The 18,411-nt window shown below is 44.0% G+C and overlaps 1 protein-coding gene across 1 annotated transcript in view; it reads right to left on the minus strand.

The window, feature by feature from the left end:
* Positions 1-1,426: 1,426 nt before the first annotated feature.
* Positions 1,427-18,411, minus strand: part of LOC147747756 (2-5A-dependent ribonuclease-like) — a 404,162-nt gene continuing 387,177 nt past the window's right edge. The window contains exons 6-7 of the mRNA XM_086926092.1: positions 5,622-5,746; positions 1,427-1,699 (exon numbers count right to left, since the gene is read on the minus strand). Of these exons, the coding sequence (XP_086782218.1) occupies positions 1,558-1,699; positions 5,622-5,746 (267 nt within the window). The 3' untranslated portion in view covers positions 1,427-1,557. The remainder of the gene's footprint in view (positions 1,700-5,621; positions 5,747-18,411) is intronic.

Raw genomic sequence — 18,411 nt, forward strand, 5'->3', positions numbered from 1 at the left:
CACGAGAGTCAAATGTGGAGACAGTTGTACTTATCCTTGTTTACAAAACCACAGTAGTCCATACCACAGGACATCAGTGGCAAACAAACTGAACCACCACAGTGGGACCCAGCATCCACTGTTTGCTTTCCGATCTCCTGACCAGGGTCTGAAAAGCTTCCCCTCACGTTCCCATCTTGTACAGGACAGAGACCCCCTCTCCATCTAAACTTGCCCACTAAAAGCAAAGATAATACCAAAGTGTGCCGATAACATTACCGTAGTAAGGAGATGAGCATTTTCCCTAGGTTAACAGTTCAAGAGACTATAAATGTAGAGAACTTTGTGGTGGAATAGGAAATACCCTACCTTTTATTACCACTTGTACTTGCATTTGACTACCACCAAACTTTTGTTAATGGAAATCGTCCCAGATTTTCCGTGACCTGATGTAGAATTGCTGATTTATGATAATAACTGAAATCTTAGCTAAGACGACTTAAATACATTTCTGCTGAGACATGAAAGTCACTAGAAATGCAGCCATTAGCAAGGAAAAAAGCATTAAAAGGCAAGCACTTCTGTCACACATGGAGTGCTTTCGAAATGCAATCACAGCACACGTTTCTGTCACAAACAGACCAGGAACATCATGTGCAGCAGCAATCAAGCATTCCACCCCATGGTGCAGATACAGCAAAGGGAGTGAACGCCATTTCTTTCTCTATTTCTCACACACACCAGAATACATATATAGGTGCAGTGATATATATGCATAAAGACCACACACTTTCCTCATAAGCAAAATAGGCACATTCCACCTCCATCTAAAGCTGTCCTCTTCGCTCCATGAGGCCAGGGCAACTCATTTTCGTGCGTCATATGACAATCTAATGCATTCTGGGGGCTGTAGTCAACTTTTGCTTTCACTAAACCAACTGAACCAACACCCCAGATAACAACGACTTGTAATCAAAGGGGGTTATTTATGAGCCCCTGCGTCACTTTTACGCCGTCGTTGCGTCACTTTTTGTGGATCAGCTGCGGTGTAAATAATGTAACATGTTTTGCTTTCAAGAAGCAATTCAGCACTTCTCATAAATGAGGCCCAAAATGTCCAGAACCCCCTCCACTCGAAATTTCCCTTTAAACTCTCAAAAAAAGATGGTACCTGAAAACATTGGTGTGTTGATCTGGTGGGCCTCTGTAGTGAGTGTGTACTATTTTCACCACAACATTTACTATTAGTAGCATCAGCAGGCAGACAGTACGGTGTTCCAGATTCTTTTGGTGTCAATATATTATTTTACTCTCTGAGGTTCAAGGCACAAGACAGATTACTATGCTGTTTAGCATTCTGGTACACACAAATTCCCATACTGGACTGCAGCCTCATCAGGGGAAGATTAAGCAATGTACAAAGAATTTAGACTTGATTAAGAAAGCATTCTTGTGAGTATGTGTGGTTTACTCCAGACTTACCTATAAATTTACAAAAGAAAATAACACCTGCAGTTTGAAATAAGCTTTTCATATCATGTTGTTAGTTACTAATAGTCTATATTCTTCTGGTGTTGATCATGTCGGCAGAGAAATCCCATAAGGGTCCAATAAACGTTTCTTGTCTTCCAAGACTCGTATGGTTTCATAGATGTACAGGGTCAGATCAGGAAACAAATTCAGGAAGTATTCGCCAGGGTCTTTGATGATCTCCTTTATGCTGAAAGAGTAGAAAGCAACTGTGATGAACAGCGAACATTTTTTTCAAAACCCTAAATAAAGAGCACAAACTGTATGACTGCTTGCATAAATTTTTTTATTGAGCAGAATTAAAAGTTACAATGCATATCTTCAACCATACCAACAGATGTAATTAATTCGAATAAATAAAATATGATCCATCCTCTTAACTTATATCTAAGATCCCTTCCCCAAATTTCTCATCTATAGATTTTTCTCAAATACCTATTAAAGAGGTTGCGATGTAGAAAAGAAGCAGTAAAGTGCTGTGCAGAACCATGGTACCATAATCCCTCACATTCTAGATACATGGTGAAATAAAGTGCAGTGCATAATAACATTTTACCATAATCAAATAGCTAAAAACAAAAAAAATTCCCAGAGGGGGGAGCTAGTCCCTAGATGTATAGAATAAAGTGCAGTGCATAATAACATTTCAGCTGTAAAACAGGAACATTTTTCCCACTTATTCACTCAACTCTTCCCATTAGATCTAAATCGCTGGAACTATTCCCAATTTTTGCATAAATTTCCTCAAAGGTTTTAGTACATTGCATTTTTCTATACCAATCAAGAAGGGTTGGTATTTTCGTTGTCTTCCAATTCTAAAGGATCAGGGAGCGGGCCAACAAAGCAGAGATCACAAAAAATATTGTATGTCCTCTAGGGTTTGGAGTATTTGATCAAACTAATGCTATCTCTGGTTCCGGTTTAAGTTTTCTCCATACATTTTCATTGACAGCGGAAAATACTTCCTCCCAAAACTGGGTTAAAGACGGACAAGTAAAAATTATATGAAGCAAGTCCCCCAGCCCTAGTCTGTTGACAAGGAAAGCCCTTGTCCTCTAGCTCGGGATACATCTTATGTAGGGTAGCCAGTGTGTAATAGGACATTCAGTGGGATAAAAAAGCCATTCTTTTCAAATTAGCCGCTCTTTGTAATTTGTGGCCTTGTAATGAGATCTCGTGCCACTCTAATTCTAAGAACGTACATTGAGTTTCTTGGGAGACTTTATCTAGAAACCTCATTACCACAGGATATCCCTGTTGGTCCAGCAATAATCTATACCAGTTTCCAACACCCCTTAATTTAGCTCTTAAAAGAACTGGCAATAGAGAGGCCGAAGCACTCAGTGGAAAACAGAATTTCTTCACCAATTGCATAATCTGAAGAAAGCTAAAAAAAATACAAATTTCAGCTGGTTCATCATCTAACCTGAATCTCCTGCCATTTTATGCATCTCCCCACAACCAGAAAATTACCTAGCTCCTTAAAGCCTTTACTTTCCCAAAAATCTTCTCTGACTATTTCTAATATGTTTTGCACTCCATGAGTTTCAAAAACTCATGACTTCCTGTACTCGCCTTAGTATGGTAAAATAAACGTATTCTTTCTCCTAGCCTCTGATGTGTCTTGTAGCGAATCTTTTTCGGAAGTTTAGCTATTTTAATAAAAAACCTTGCAGCGCGGATAGAGACTATAAGTCTGTGGCAAGAGCGAGGAAACGGACTGGGGTTGATTCGAAAACCCCTCTGGAGGACTTTTGTAACCTGTGAGCCTGTGATCTTGTGCCTTCACTTCTCGCGTTTCCCGCTTTGCGGGAAACGCTCGCAGGACCAAAGACTTGAGCAGAATCTGGAGGAAAGGACTACGAGTCCCAGGGGGCTCAGCAGAGCTCTGACAATCACCCGCCACGCCCAGCATAGAGCACCAGGTGATTAAAATCACCACTGGACCCGCGCATCGCGGGACGCGCGCGGGCGGTCGCCGGGCTAAGCCCGGGCAAAGGGTGGGCCCTCTTAGGCCCTCAGAGGCCGAAGGAGGCTGGGCTGGGCCCTTTCTCTTTTATTTACCTTTCCCGATCGGCAAACAGGAGTTTAAGACGTACTGGGACTGCTACCACATGCACAAAGTAAGATGACCTAATATAACATTCACCTTGTTGTTAAGTTATAAAGGGCTGGCTCGACATTGGTCGTGTTTTAACAGCTGCCATTGACTAACGGAAGTTAACCTGGTTCCGTGAAATAACTCATAACTCATAACAATGCCAGGGACACAAAAAGAAGCAATGCCTCCTTTAGGAGGAACCACCCGAGGCCCATTAGATAACTATATATTTAGGATTGGTAATGATGCAGATAGGGAGATAATGCTCGCTGAACACCGGGCAGCAAGACGCCGCTCAGTGGAGCTCTTGAAAAATAAACGCTCGTCTATGGGCCTGCTATCGCAGGCCATCTCCCCAGTCGCCAATTCTATCTATGACAAAGAGGGCCCCGTTGTATCCCCTGCAGATAGTATCCCACTAATTTTTCAGGATAGATCTCCCACCCTGCCAGTAGTTAGCTCTCCCACATTACATGTTTCAATACTCTCTGTTAATTCAACCCTCAAGGAAGAATTACTGTTAGACATTACACCACCAAGAAGCAAAACCAAACAAAAGGCAAAAAAATCAATTAAGTCAACCCCTATTCCGGGACCACCACCAAAGAAAAGACGGAAAAGAGGTAGTGCCCAGAATAAAAATAAAAATAAAAATAAAAATACCAACATTTCTTCTGGGAGTAATAAAGGCGTAGTGGATGATCCATCATTAGTTCCAGTAGCTGTTACACCTCCGCACATACCACCAAAAGATGCGTCCACTACTGACCTAATGAGTAATATGGAACATTCAAATCTCTTATACTACCAATAGCAGAAAGGTTAAAAAGATTAGGCTTACAACTAGGAATTTTGGAGCAAGTTATGGGGGAAATTAAAGAGGCCACAAAAGATCTAAAAAAGGCTGTTCATACCCCTTTGAAACCGGTCCCAGTCCCAAATAAAGCAGATAAAGACCCAACTAAAACTGTGAATTACCCAAAACCAAAGTTGCAAAATTGCCCAGGGTCAAGACTGACTTGCATATGGCTTGGTTCAAACTGTAATTACATTGTGAATACAAAACGATGTATTTAGGCCCAGATCTCTGTACTGGGATGAATGTATGACATTGTTCTGCATTCTATCCATCAACTCTTCTTTTTGCATTTGTCTCCCCGAGTAGGACGCGTATGCCCAGACGTGGGTCCCGTGCTCTCCTTGCCACTGAAATCACGCTATTCTGGCTGATGAGGGGTGACACAACGAAACCAGTCCTAAGATGCTTGTTTCCTGTCCAGGGAGGACCTGGCTTGGCAGTTCAGGCTGGACTGTTCCCATGAGGCACAGGGTCAAGACTGATTTGCATAGGGCTGGATTCAAACTGGAATGGCATGCATAAAAACTATGGATTTAGGACCAGAATTCTGTACTGGGGTGAATGTATGAAATTGTTCTGCATTCTGTCTATCAAATGTTCTTTTTGCATTTGTCACCCCAATTGGGACGCGTATGCCCAGACGTGGGTCCTGTGCTCTCCTTGCCACTGGAATCAGGGCTGGACTGTTCCCATGAGGCAAAGGGTCAAGACTAATTTGCAGATGGCTGGGTTCAAACTAAAATGGCATGGTGGGCAAAAAAACGATGGATTTAGGCCCAGATCTCTGTACTGGGGTGAATGTATGACATTGTTCTGCATTCTTTCCATCAACTGTTCTTTGTGATTATTGATAGAAGCATGTGCTGCTGCCCTTGGCTAAATAAGCACATTTTGGATTAGGACAAGAGCAATAGTATTTGTGCACCAAAAGTCCATGATGGTGCCCACATAGCAAAAGCTTATGACTAGCCACCATGAAACAGATCTTAACGTGAACCGCTGGAGAAAAAGTGCATTCAAGCCATCTCCTGACTTCACACCACCAGTTGTACTGATAATCATAGAAATACACAAAGCTAATTCCATCCACCCAACAACACAAATGGTCGGAGGGTTGGGTAGGTTTATCACAAACACACGTTCATTGCTTACATTTCTTTTTTCTCCTGAAAGTGAGCACCCATGTTCCTGATAAACTTCAGTAGGCTTTCAAAGGTGTCTTTGTAAGGGTACTTCGGATTGCGACAATTCATGTCATCCAGGATCCTCTTGTCAATCTAGAGAATTACATAGAACACAAAATGATCAAGGCAAGTGAATATGGAGCACACGATACAATGAGATATTAATAGCCAAACTTAGAAATCCAGATGTCTTTCACTAAGGAACATTGCTCATCTGAATAACTTGACACTTTGGCATCAAAGAAGCAATGGCCTATAGAGATACTGGGATAATTGTCAACAGGAATTGAGTCTGCAAAAGAGGTAGGGATCGAAATAGCCACATTGAAGGTGGTAAATGAGCTGTCTATGTGGAGTGTGTCCACAACACGCATATTCCATTATAGTTTTTACTAGAGGCCGGAAAAAACCTTTAGGAAAACTATTTAGGGAAGCAAGGGAAGTTTTATGACTTAACTGAATTTAAGATTCACCATCTGACCTTCAGCGAAATTGGGCTTAATTCCCACCACAAGATGATTCACCTGTGAAAGGCTGAACATCCTGTGGCTGAAAAACAGTTGTGTCCACTAAGGCTTGACTGTCGATGTGGTAGGGGACAGTTGTGATGTTGTCTTAGCTCGGAATGCTGGACCTCTACGATACAATCAGATAGGATGCAAGGGGGCATGGGCTCACACACAGGGACCTTGGAAGAGGGATGGGTCGCTATAGCTGGAAGAGGGAAAGGAATAGCTTTATGTGTATGCCAGGGGTTGGGAATCTGATGGGGCGGCAGCAAATAGTACAACCCCACCCCCTGCACCTTGCGGTCCATCGTGACATCAGGGATGATTTCCTGCAAGCGCGAATGGGTGCTAAACATGTCCTGATCTTTTAAACTTCACAAGCTATGTAGTTAGCAAAGCTTGTGTTCTCTGTGTTTGAAAAAAAAATCAAAAAATTGCGAGTCAACAGACTTTGCATCTTCAGTGAAGCCCTAGTTTCTTCTTCTTAATGGCTTATAGCCATCCGCGGACGCTGCAGGTAATTGCTTCCGGACTGGTGCTGCTTTACTACAATTTCCAGAATGTGGCATAAAACAGATACTTTTGTGCTTCAGGAAGCATGGATCTCTGACAACATTATTTTTCACAGCTTCACCCTGTTCATGAAGTTGCCAACAAGAGGACCAAAAGGAAGACTAAAAGGGGTTATAGCAATCTTGCTTAATATTGATGAATTCATCTCAGCTGATTAGATTAGCGTTCATAACCCAAACACAATGGACGCTATTCACAAACTGCATTTTGTAGTACACTTTTTTGTTTTTACAGTAGTACCTACGTGTTGTGGTATCTACCTCTTATCCAGTATTGGGGTATCTTTCATAGATTCACATGCCTGAATCAGTCCCCGTCGTCGAGGCGGAAGTCCCACGGTAATAATATATACAATAGCAGTGCCTTAGAAAATTATTTGTAGTAGGCTGAAAAGACTATAGGCCCAACTAGGCCCAAAACGTAGCAGCCTATCTACCTCAGTATGTAAAAAGGACTGAAAAGTAGTCCCAACCAATCAGCTGAGAGCACCCTCTAGAACCTTCCCAACAGAGGCAGTTCTCCTAAGATTTTCATCGCATGTCATGTGGAAGGGAGTCTCCCTGAGTGCCTACTCAGTTTTTCAACCTTGTTTCTTCAAAATGTCTGAGAAGAAAGCTCTTTTCAAGGCCTGCAGGACCTGTGATAAGAAGAGGGTCCCCATGTAGATGATCAGCACAAAGACTGCATCTACTGTCTACATCCCTCTCATGTTGTGAAGAATTGTAGAATTTGCCCTGTCCCTGCCAAAACCATCAGGGACAGGGAGGCAAGGGTTCAACTTTGGCTCAAATGATCTTCCACAGATGATGAGGACAAGGCTTCAACATCCAGCAAAAGAGCCAGATCAAGACATAGTTCTTCTCCTGAGAGGCAAAAACATCGCAAATCCTCTCATGGAGTGTCTGAACCCTCAAGGAGGTTGTCCTCTCCTCCTACGGAATCCCCAGCTTCTCCAGGATCTTCATCAAAAACTGTGAGTAAAGCCCAGACTAAGACTGTCTCCCTGGTGTCTTTTCACACAGTCTCTGTGACTTCTGCCATTTCAAGGTTTGCGGTGACGGTATCTACATCTGCCATTACCTCACCTATTGTTTCAGCTACAATTTCCTCTAAGAAATCTTCAGGGACTAAGGACGAAAAATCATCGTCGACCATTCCATCGACGACTATACCTTCGCCGACGAAGTCATCGACGATAAAAGTCCAGTCGACGGCGAAATCATCGTCAACGAAGAGCCCGTCGACGACGACGGCGTCGACGTCAGCCATGTCAACGGCCCCGTCGACGAAGAACCTGTCGACGAAGAGCCCGTCGAAAAAGAGTCCGTCCACGACGACCCCGTCGACGACAGCCCCGTCGACGACGGCCCCGTCGATGAAGAGTCCATCCACAGTACCACCTTCGACGACGACTCCATCGATGACCCCATCGACGACGAGCTCGTCAACGGCGCTTCTGCCAATAAGCCAGCCGCCTTCAGCGCAACTTGTTAAGACGCCTAAATCTTCAAGGAGTTCAGCTATTACCAAAACTCCGCCAACAAGACCCTGGCCTGTTCCACCTCAGGTGTCTCATGTCTCATCTGTGGCCTATACACACTTTCAGCTCAAGACCTATCATAGGCAGGACTACTCTAATATTTCCCCACTGCTGACATCGCAGATCTAAGAGTCTTATGTGGAAGAAGAGGACTCTGAGGAGGATGACGGAGATAATGAAGGTCCCTTTGGGATTGCTCGCCATCCATCCGAATTACACATAAAATGCCAGGATCAGGAGGACGAAGAGGATATGCAAGAGCATTACTACCAAGAGGAATTATCTACACCTTTCTATAGACAACCATATAGACCTCCACGTTCGGAGGAGACAAGTCATCTACCTCCTTCTTTGATACAGGATTTGCAAGCCATGTTGGCAGACTATCGCCAGAGGTTCCCACCGACACCGTCCACGCAAGGTGTACCTCTGGTACCAGCGGACGTACCTGCACCTCCTCCACTGCAGCCTCCTGTGTCACCAAGACACACTGAAGAACCCGCGCCAAAAGGGGATACCTCCTCTTCGGATGAAGATGGAAGAGAGGAAGGTGAGCTGCCTCAAGACAACACGCCTACGGATCCATGGGATGAATACATAATACCCATGCCTTCACCTCCTTTGCCACAGCCCTCTGATTCTCCGCCGGAGGACATTGGAGGCTTTCATAATATCATGCAAAGGGCTGCTACAAGGTTTGAACTGCCAGTTACCATTGAGCAGTCAGACTGTTTCCTACATGATTTTAAAGAAGGGTATAGAAGGATCACAAGGGCCATACCCATTATAGACTTAATTTGGCAAGAAGGTCTAAAGATTATGAAGACACCCGCTTCTATCCCTGCAGTCCTTCCTCGTATAGAGAAAAAGTACAGGGCTCCACCAGAGACTCCATCTTGTTTGGTGGGTCACCCTCGTCCGGACTCTGTGATATCTCAAGCGGCTCTACAGAGGTCCAAGAATCCGTCCACTCCGATCTCAACGCCGCCGGATAAAGAAGGCAGAAGATTGGACTTAATAGGCAAGAAGTTTTCCATCAACGCAGCATCCTCTATCAAGGCAGAAAATTCTCTTGCGATTCTTGCCCGTTATGACCAACAGATGTGGTCGGAGCTGTCTGAATTCCTGGAGTTGATACCGAAGGACCGTCAACAAGAGGTACGTAAGATACTGCTTGAAGCAGAAAGAGCAGCTTCAGAAATAATAGATTGTGCCCTGGACATTGCAAATACTAATTTCGTCAGTTAGCGGGAGCTGCGGTTCTCAGACGCCAAGGTTGGCTTAGAGCAACCTCCTTCAGACCTGAGGTTCAAACAAAAATCCTCGATATGGCTTACGATGGGGACTCGCTCTTCAGTAAGCACATAGATGACGCCTTGCTTGCCATCAAAACTGATACGGATACCGCAAAATAGCTTGGTACTTTTAGAGGAGCAAGAGGTCGTGGCTTTTCTTCTAGAGGAAGTTACCATAACCAACAGAACCGGCTATACCAATCACAGTACAAGCAACCGTATTACCAGTCATCATATCGTCAGTCTACCTCCAATAATTTCTCTCGTCAGGGAGGAAGACGAAGAGCAAACAATCAAGGACGAGATTCAAACAAGCGTCAATGAGTTTTGCCGGACGCCAGTCCAACATCCTTTCCTCCCTGTCGGCGCGAAGATCTCTGCATTTTACCATCATTGGCGGAACATCAAATCGGACCGGTGGGTCCTAGAATTAGTGGGAAAAGGGCACACTCTGGAATTCCTGAAGAAACGCCTACGACTCGGCCCAAGGGTCCCCCTCCCCCTCGTCTTCACTTACTGTTCAAGGAGGCCTTAAACATGTTTCGCAAGAATGCGATAGAGAAGGTTTCAATCTCGCAGAAGGGAAGATGATTTTACTCTCGCTTCTTCCTGAAAAAGAAGAAATCGGGAGAGTGGCGCCCGATTTTGGATCTGCGCAGGCTCAACAAATTCTTGAAGAAACAGAGTTTTCGCATGGTGACATTGGCAGATGTGCTCAATTGTCTCAACGAAGGTGATTTTATGGCTTCTCTGGACTTGGAAGACGCCTACTTCCATATCCCTATACACCCCAAACATCGCAAATACCTCCGATTCACAGTGGCTGGCGTCCACTTTCAATTCAAGGTGCTTCAATTCGGGCTAAAGTCGGCACCAAGAATATTTACAAAATGCTTGGCCCCAGTTTCTGCAGCGTTGAGGTCCCAGGGAATACAGGTCTTCCCGTTCCTCGACGATTGGTTGCTCAAAGGACCATCGAAACAGATCACAAGACAAGCCGTCAAAAGCGCCCTGTGTCTATTCTCAAGTCTGGGCCTCACTCTAAATGCGAAAAAGTCACAATTACAGCCCCTACAGGTATTAACCTTTCTGCGAGCCTCTCTGGACACTCGAAAGTGATAGCATTCCTGTCTCAGGAGCGTCAGGACAGACTTGGAAGACTGGCAAAGCAGATCTCAGAAAAAAAAGTCACTTTCTGTCTGGTCGTATGCGTCTCTCCTAGGGATGTGCTCTTCAGCAATCAACCTAGTTCCCTTTGCGAGACTCAGTATGAGGACGTTGCAGGAGGGATTACAACAACAATGGCAACATCTAGGAGGATCTTTCAACGATCGCATAAAGGTGACACCCAAAATTAGGCAAGCTCTCCAGTGGTGGTCCAAAGAAAGCAATCTGTCTCCAGGCCTCACATTTCTTCAGGCTATCCCGGAATTCATTCTGACTACAGATGCATCAATGGAGGGATGGGGAGGTCATCTTCAGGACCTCCAGATTCAAGGTCGATGGTCTCATCTGTATCAGCAGAAGCACATCAACAGTCTCGAATTAAGAGCCATTTTCCTTTCTCTGCAAGCGTTCCTTCCAAGAATTGCAAATTCATCAGTATTGGTGCGTACGGACAATACCACCAGCATGTTTTACATAAACAAGCAAGGAGGAACAAGATCTCTATCACTATCGCAGGAAGCTCAAGAGATGTGGGAGTGGATTATACAGCACAGCATAACGCTCAGAGCGGAGCATGTGAAGTGGGTTCAAAACTCCTTAGCCGACAACCTCAGCAGATCCCTCACAGGCTGCCAAGAATGGGAGCTAGAACAGGAACAGTAAACAGACTCTTTCAAAGTTGGGGCACAGCAACTCTGGATCTGTTTGCGACAAGACAAAACAGCAAATGCCTGTTCTACGCCAGCAGATTTCCACAACGGGGGTCAAGAGGGAATGCCCTGTCCATGAGATGGTCAGGAATCTATGCGTACGCTTTTCCCCCGATACCGTTGATACCAAGGATTCTGTAGAAGATGAAGAGGGAACATTGCACTCTTCTCCTCATTGCTCCTCGCTGGCCGAGACAGTACTGGTTCCAAGAACTGCTCCTGTTATCTCGACAACCTCCAATTCGTCTCAAACCGACTCTTTCCATGCTGTCAAGGGAAGGAGGTCAGATTCTGCACCCGGATCCTCAATCGCTGCACTTGCACACATGGCTCCTGACTTCTTAGAGTTCAAAGATCTCCAAATCTCTGAAGACTGTAGAGCAATTCTGTCTCAGGCCTGTGCTCAGAGTACTATCAGAACGTACCGTTTCAAATGGAAACGCTTTTGTTGCTGGTGCGAAGCAAATAATATTCATCCTCTTCAAGCTCCACCTGAGGATATTCTACCTTACTTACTTGCTCTAGCCAAGGCGGGTCTGGTATTCTCTTCTGTTAAGGTACATCTTGCCGCCATATCCCGATTCAGAAGAAGTGCGAACAAGCCTTCACTATGTTCATCTTTATTGCAAAACAATTTCTGAAAGGATTGTTTCGAGCCTTTCCTCCAATTCGACTTTCGCCTCCCGAATGGGACCTCAATATTGTCTTGTCCCAATTAATGAGGAGACCGTTCTAGCCTATCCATAAGGCTGAACTGAAATTCTTAGCCTGGAAAGGGGCTATTTTACTAGCTCTCACTTCAGCCTGGAGGGTTAGTGAAATTCAGACTTTCACCATTTCAGAACCTTTCTTACATTTCTCAAAGGATTATGTCACATTGAGAACCAATCCGAAATTCATACTAACAGTACCGTCTCATTTTCTTTTAAACCAGCCGGTAAAGTTGAAGACTTTTTCCCGGATCCTGTCATACCGGAAGGCCCTCCACTCTCTTGATGTCAAACGATGTCTTAAGTATTACCTTCAACAAACTAAGGACATAAGAAAATCTAACCAGCTATTTGTTGCTTATGGACAGGTCATGCTAGGACACGCTGTAACTAAAGCAACTATAGCTAGATGGTTATCCTCAGTGATACTATTCTGTCATGAAAAGGCTAATAGACCTTTAGTGAGAAAAGTCAGAGCACATTCCACCAGAATGATGTCGGCGTCAACAGCTTTATTTGCTGGAGTCACGCTGGAGAACATTTGCCGGGCTGCTACATGGAAGAGTGTCCTTACTTTTACAAGGCACTACTGTTTGCAGTCGGCATTACAGGATGATACAGCAGTTGGAGAGGCGGTGCTGCAGCATCTTCTTCATTAAGGTTAGACTTTTCAAAGGTCTCTTACATTATATGGATGTTATGTAAAGATGTATGATTTACTGTAATGCTCGGTTTATCAAATGTTGTCTTTATTATGAATGATAGTATAAGAAGGTTCTTCTGCATGTGTGTATACTTACATTTTAGTGCTCTATAACCTTCAGGTTGTGTGGGGGATATGTACAATTACGGTTTGTCTCCCACCTTCTGCTAACGACAGATATGACTTTACTGCTTGCTATTCTGTTTCAGGCATGTGAATCTATGAAAGATTCCCCAATACTGAATAAGAAAACAAGTTACTTACCTGTAACTACAGTTATCCAGTATTGGTATTCACATGCACCCACCCTCCTCCCCAGCAGGGCAGTTCTTTATTAGGGATACATACTTCTGACTTGTGCTGGGAAAATCTGAGGAGAACTGCCTCTGTTGGGAAGGTTCTAGAGGGTGCTGTCAGCTGATTAGTTGGGACTACTTTTCAGTCCTTTTTACATAATGAGGTAGAGAGGCTGCTAAGTTTTGGGCCTAGTTCGACCTATAGTCTTTTCAGCCTACTACAAATAATTTTCTAAGGCACTGCTATTGTATATATTATTACCGTGGGACTCCCGCCTCGATGACAGGGAATGATTCAAGCATGTGAATCTATGAAAGATACCAATACTGGATAACTGTAGTTACAGGTAAGTAACTTGTTTTCTTCTATCTGTCATGAGCCTAGCCATGCTTTAATGGGTTCTGGCAAATTTGTCACAACAGCAGGGCGGATGAACGGAGGGGAGGTTGCAAGTGTGCAGCACTGCTGCTTTTGTTGATGGGGGCTGATATTGCAGCACCACTGCAAAACTGTCCCCCAGTGAAAAACCGGACCCCACCATCTCACAACCGGTCCCCACCCTTCCAGCCTCCTGGGGAAACACTGGATTCCCAGTACAGCCCTGCCTTGAGTACCAGAACTTTTCCTTGGCCAGGGAGAATGCCAGTACTCTCGGCCAGTAGCTAAGACTCAATATTACGTCTGTGTAGCAACGCACAAAAGGCGCTGCTCTGATTCTGATGAGACTGGCTGCAAGAAGAGCTATGAAATGTATGCACTTACAGACAATCCCAGATGGCGTCCAGTATTGATTAGGTCCCACTAGAAACAAAACCTGTTGAGACATTCTGTATGCACTTCTGCTGCACCACCCAGGGGTTGAGGTGACCATTTCAGCACAAAAGCTTGAGGTGAAACGGCCGTCCCCTAGTCGTACCATATCTTGGTTAAGCATCCCAAATACTAGTCAGGAGCAGCTTCAGAAAATCTTTGGAAGTGAAACAAAACAATAGCTAAAATAATTAATTGAGAATTTAAGGATGGATATGAAGTAACAGAGAAGGATTTTATTGCTCAATCTGTATTTGCCTCCAGGGGCAGAGAATGATCGGTCCTTATTAGAAATGGATGGTGGTATTAAGGAGTACACGACAAGTGTTCTACTGTTAATATGGAGTTTTATTGCAAGGCACCATTGTACAGACGCAACCGGTGGTATCCCATGCCCAGTGATTCAAAAAGCAAGGAAAAATAAGAGGCAAACACTTCTCAAATATGATTCAAAGGATACCAAATGAAAAAAACCAAAAATCCCCTGTTGGCTATAAATATTTCAGTGCTTAAGATGTTCATGCATCTCATAGGTACGAGGGAGGAAATCATTTCAATAATGATCATTTTCGTCTGGAATGTTTATTAAAGTTAAAAGTAGAAGGATTAAAAGTTTCACTGAGAGGACCTATGGAATGATATTCAAAACAATATGTTGTCTGTTTGAAGAAAAAACAATATTGAGTTCAGAATTAATAACTCTGTGCACCATCGTACTAAATTGAGGACATTAAAGCAGTTGTTCTGAGCAATGGTCCTCTTATTAAATTAAACTATACTGAACACACAGTGCGACAGATGGCCTGGTGTAAAAACTCAGACATAGAGGCAATTAAAAAGAATATCACTTGTACAAGGCACAGGATCCTAACTAGCAATAGCTGGGTGAATGAAAGGTCTAAGATTTTGGATTGTTAGTTGAGAGGGGTTGAAGCTCCACTCAAATAATAAGCACAATACTTGTCAGGGTGAACAACAACAATAACTAAATAAACCTGTGCTTAACCTTCTGGTGACTTTGCACAAAAGCAGTTAGGCTTAACTTAGCGGCAATGTGTCAAGTTTTTATGGAGTCCTCAAACAATAATGAAGGGAAAATACCACACCAGAAAAATCCTAACCCACTTTAGAAAAATAAAGTGCAATTTATTGAATAAAATGGTACCAAAACGAAAAAATTAAATTAGTAAAATAGCACCAAAAACCCTAAAGCGCAAGTCTTGGTTATATGGTCACGCTACGCTGGGGAAAAGTCACAAGTTCAGGCCAACTGCAATGGAGCGTAGGTCAGATACATGGATCAGGTTCACTCTGCTGAAGAGTTTCCCTTCTCAGGCCCAAGTCGACACGAGGAGCTGCAGGTGTTGTTATGCGTTGCCAAGGGGCCATGAAGAGGTCAAATGTCGGTGTGACGAGCAGGTTGGGCTTTGCAGAGGGCTGATGTTCTGTCATGAAGTCATTGCTGGAGCTTTGCACTGAATATGGACTGTCACTGCTGATGCAAAGAGCAGTTATTGCTGGAGATTTATGTCGCTGGGTATAGCAGATGGTTGCTGTTCACCGCAAGGAGTTTGTTCGAAGTCTCAAAGAGCCCAAAACGTCTGGATTTTCTCAAGGAGTACTGGAAGAGTTCCATCTGATGCCAGCCAAGGGTACTGGCCTGGGAGCACCTCTTGGGGATTAGAACTCACTACTCCAGCAGAGGCCAGCAGCAGGGATCAGGAAAGTCCAGTTGGTGCTGGTCATCTGGGCAGTTGCAGAGAAAGCATCTGGACACTTGTTGTGTTCCTGTGGCTCCACTAACCCTTGAAGCCACTTCTGATGAGCCTAGGTTCAAGGTAAGCAGGTCCAGTCTTCCTTCTTTAGACAGCAGGGCAGTCCTTCTGAATCTTTGACATGACCAGGGGAGTTCTGATGACCGGTTCTGAGTGCCCTGTTATTATATCCAGTTCAAGCCTGTGGATAGGGGGATGACTCCTTTGTCTAACCTCTCCCATTTCCTGGGTTTGGCTTCAAACTGTCTAGGTATTGATGGGCAGGCTGACATAGGTATCAGCTGCATTTGTGTCAGTAGTTGGGCAGGCAGCCCTTAGAAGTCAGGAAGGGGTGGGCGTAGCCCTGTGGCTACACTTTAACGCTCAGGAATGGGTGAGTACAACCCCCAGGGTATCCTGCTCGGGAGAGGAACACCCTGCCCCCACCCCCAAAGTCCTTTTGTGCACATGTCTGGAAGGACTACACAACAGGAGAACCATTCACAGTCATAGGATCCTGGACACTGTCAGAAAGACGCATTTAGTTCAAGCTGAAAAATTGTAGCTTTCTATGAGTGGAATTTTCAGAATAGTAACTTAGAATCCAACTTTACCTTTAAAGAAGACATCAGATTACAATTCAAATGAGAGGATGAGGCATTTCACTGTATGTTCCCAATTGGAAGTTATCACACATCAAATGTGATATGGTAAGCCAGTGTTAGTTTAGGGGAGAGATAGTCTTACCACAGTGAACAACGATTTAAAGGATTTTTCACTGGCAAAAACATGTAAAACGTACACGTCCAAATTTTGAAATACCATGCACACTGCCCTACCTTCAAGCCTAAAGTACAGTGTTGTGTGCACCCCAGTTGCTACCAAGCCCAATTCAACCCCGTGCTCTCATTCTCCACGTCCACTTTTGTCTTCTACTAAGCCATCTCATTTGCCCTTCCTCCACTCCCCCCAAAACTCCTCACTCCCCCTTTATGTAGCTCTGATTTCTGTAATCCCCCAAAAGAACACGTGGGTCAGTCTCTTAGAAACTATATCACAAGTGATCTGAACAAGGATAGATGATCCAGTAAACAAGGAAAAGCTGATAGGTAACCTTTCACAGTGCATGGAGAAAAGCCTTGCCCAGTCAAAGAAAACACAATCACATAATGCCAGAAAATCATTCCTTGAGAATATCGACTTTCTCTTTGGCACACCAAATCAGAAAACGTAACCAGAAGTTGCTAGCAAGGATGACTTTCATAAGGCAAATCAATGCCAATCAAATTGCTCATATCAATTTGAAGGCTTATGAGATCTGGGTAAAACACTTTGGTTGCCCATTATGAGAAAAGGTCCACACTGATTGGAAAAGGAGGGAAACATGTAATGCATGTTAAAGTGTTAATATCAATGAATGCAATGTCAATGTACGTAATAATATGTGTACACATAACAATTTCAATATCGGTAAATACAAAGTTGATGCATGACAAATATACTCATAATAATGAGAATGTCGGTTAACGCGATATCAAGGACTTCCATGTTATATGTACACCTAATAACAAACTTGCGTCATTGCCATCAAATCCCCCAGAGATGACCTCCACATCAACCCTGAGTCAGAGATAAGTGGTCACACAGGCCCCGTAACCCAAACCCAAGCCTACCATAGATAGGTCACAAGTAGTGTTACACTTAGCCCAAAAACAAATGCGCGATCTTGGAAAACCAAGATCGATCCCACAGATAGGCAGCTACACTACAAAAGGTCCAAGGAGATTGGCCCCAATGAAACGCGTTTGGCCAAAGGTGCGCGTTCCCAAAATACCACAAAATCAGATGCCACATGTAGTCAGGAACATTCATCCAATCAGAACACAGCATGCACGCTACAAGCAGTGATCACACACTCCCCATGACGGACATCTAGAGAAATAGAAACTGGCACACATTGCATCTCCACAAAGTGCATAATCACCTGTGCCCCCTTATCAGATGGCTGAATTTATGGTTCATGACTAGTCCCAGATTTACATGCTCTACAAGAATATGTAATCGGTTTGTTGTACTTCAAGAACTGCATATAATGCCAGCCAAAACCTCTGTACATCGAGACAGACTTCAACATGACTCTGTTGCTGTTCTCACGGCCGCAGCATTAAATTAGCTTAACTTGTTTTGCCAAATGCCTCTTGTCTTTTCATTTTTTCAAGGTAAATTCATATCAAAACAACATTTTGGCGAGCCAGATATGAGAGATTGGTTTATCAAGCCCGACTGCTGCGGAAGGACAATCGCCCCTGCCCGAACAAATTCACATCTGTGCAAGAAGACCAGTGAGCAGATGCCATCATTGATTAAAAGTTCTGCTGAATCTACGTGGCGGAAGTCAGTCCGGAGGCCGTCGTCATACGGTAAGAGACTACATCTGATCCTTAACTCCAGCGTATGGCGTGTGGCGAGATCACTATTCCCTAGTCAGCATCCTAGGGAAGGTGAAGGTAGTTTGTAATTTAGTTCTCATTGACCGCTGGGAATTTACACAGATGGTAAACATAGGCATTGGGTGTGATAGTAGGGTCGATTTTTTATTTTCTGCACTTGGACCCCTGGGCGTTACACAGATGGTATGCATAGTTCCTGGGTGTGATATAGGGTCACTTAATTATTTTCTTTGCTTGGAC

This window comes from Lissotriton vulgaris, chromosome 1_1, assembly GCF_964263255.1.
Source record: "Lissotriton vulgaris chromosome 1_1, aLisVul1.2, whole genome shotgun sequence".
In the NCBI taxonomy this organism is placed as follows: domain Eukaryota; kingdom Metazoa; phylum Chordata; class Amphibia; order Caudata; family Salamandridae; genus Lissotriton; species Lissotriton vulgaris.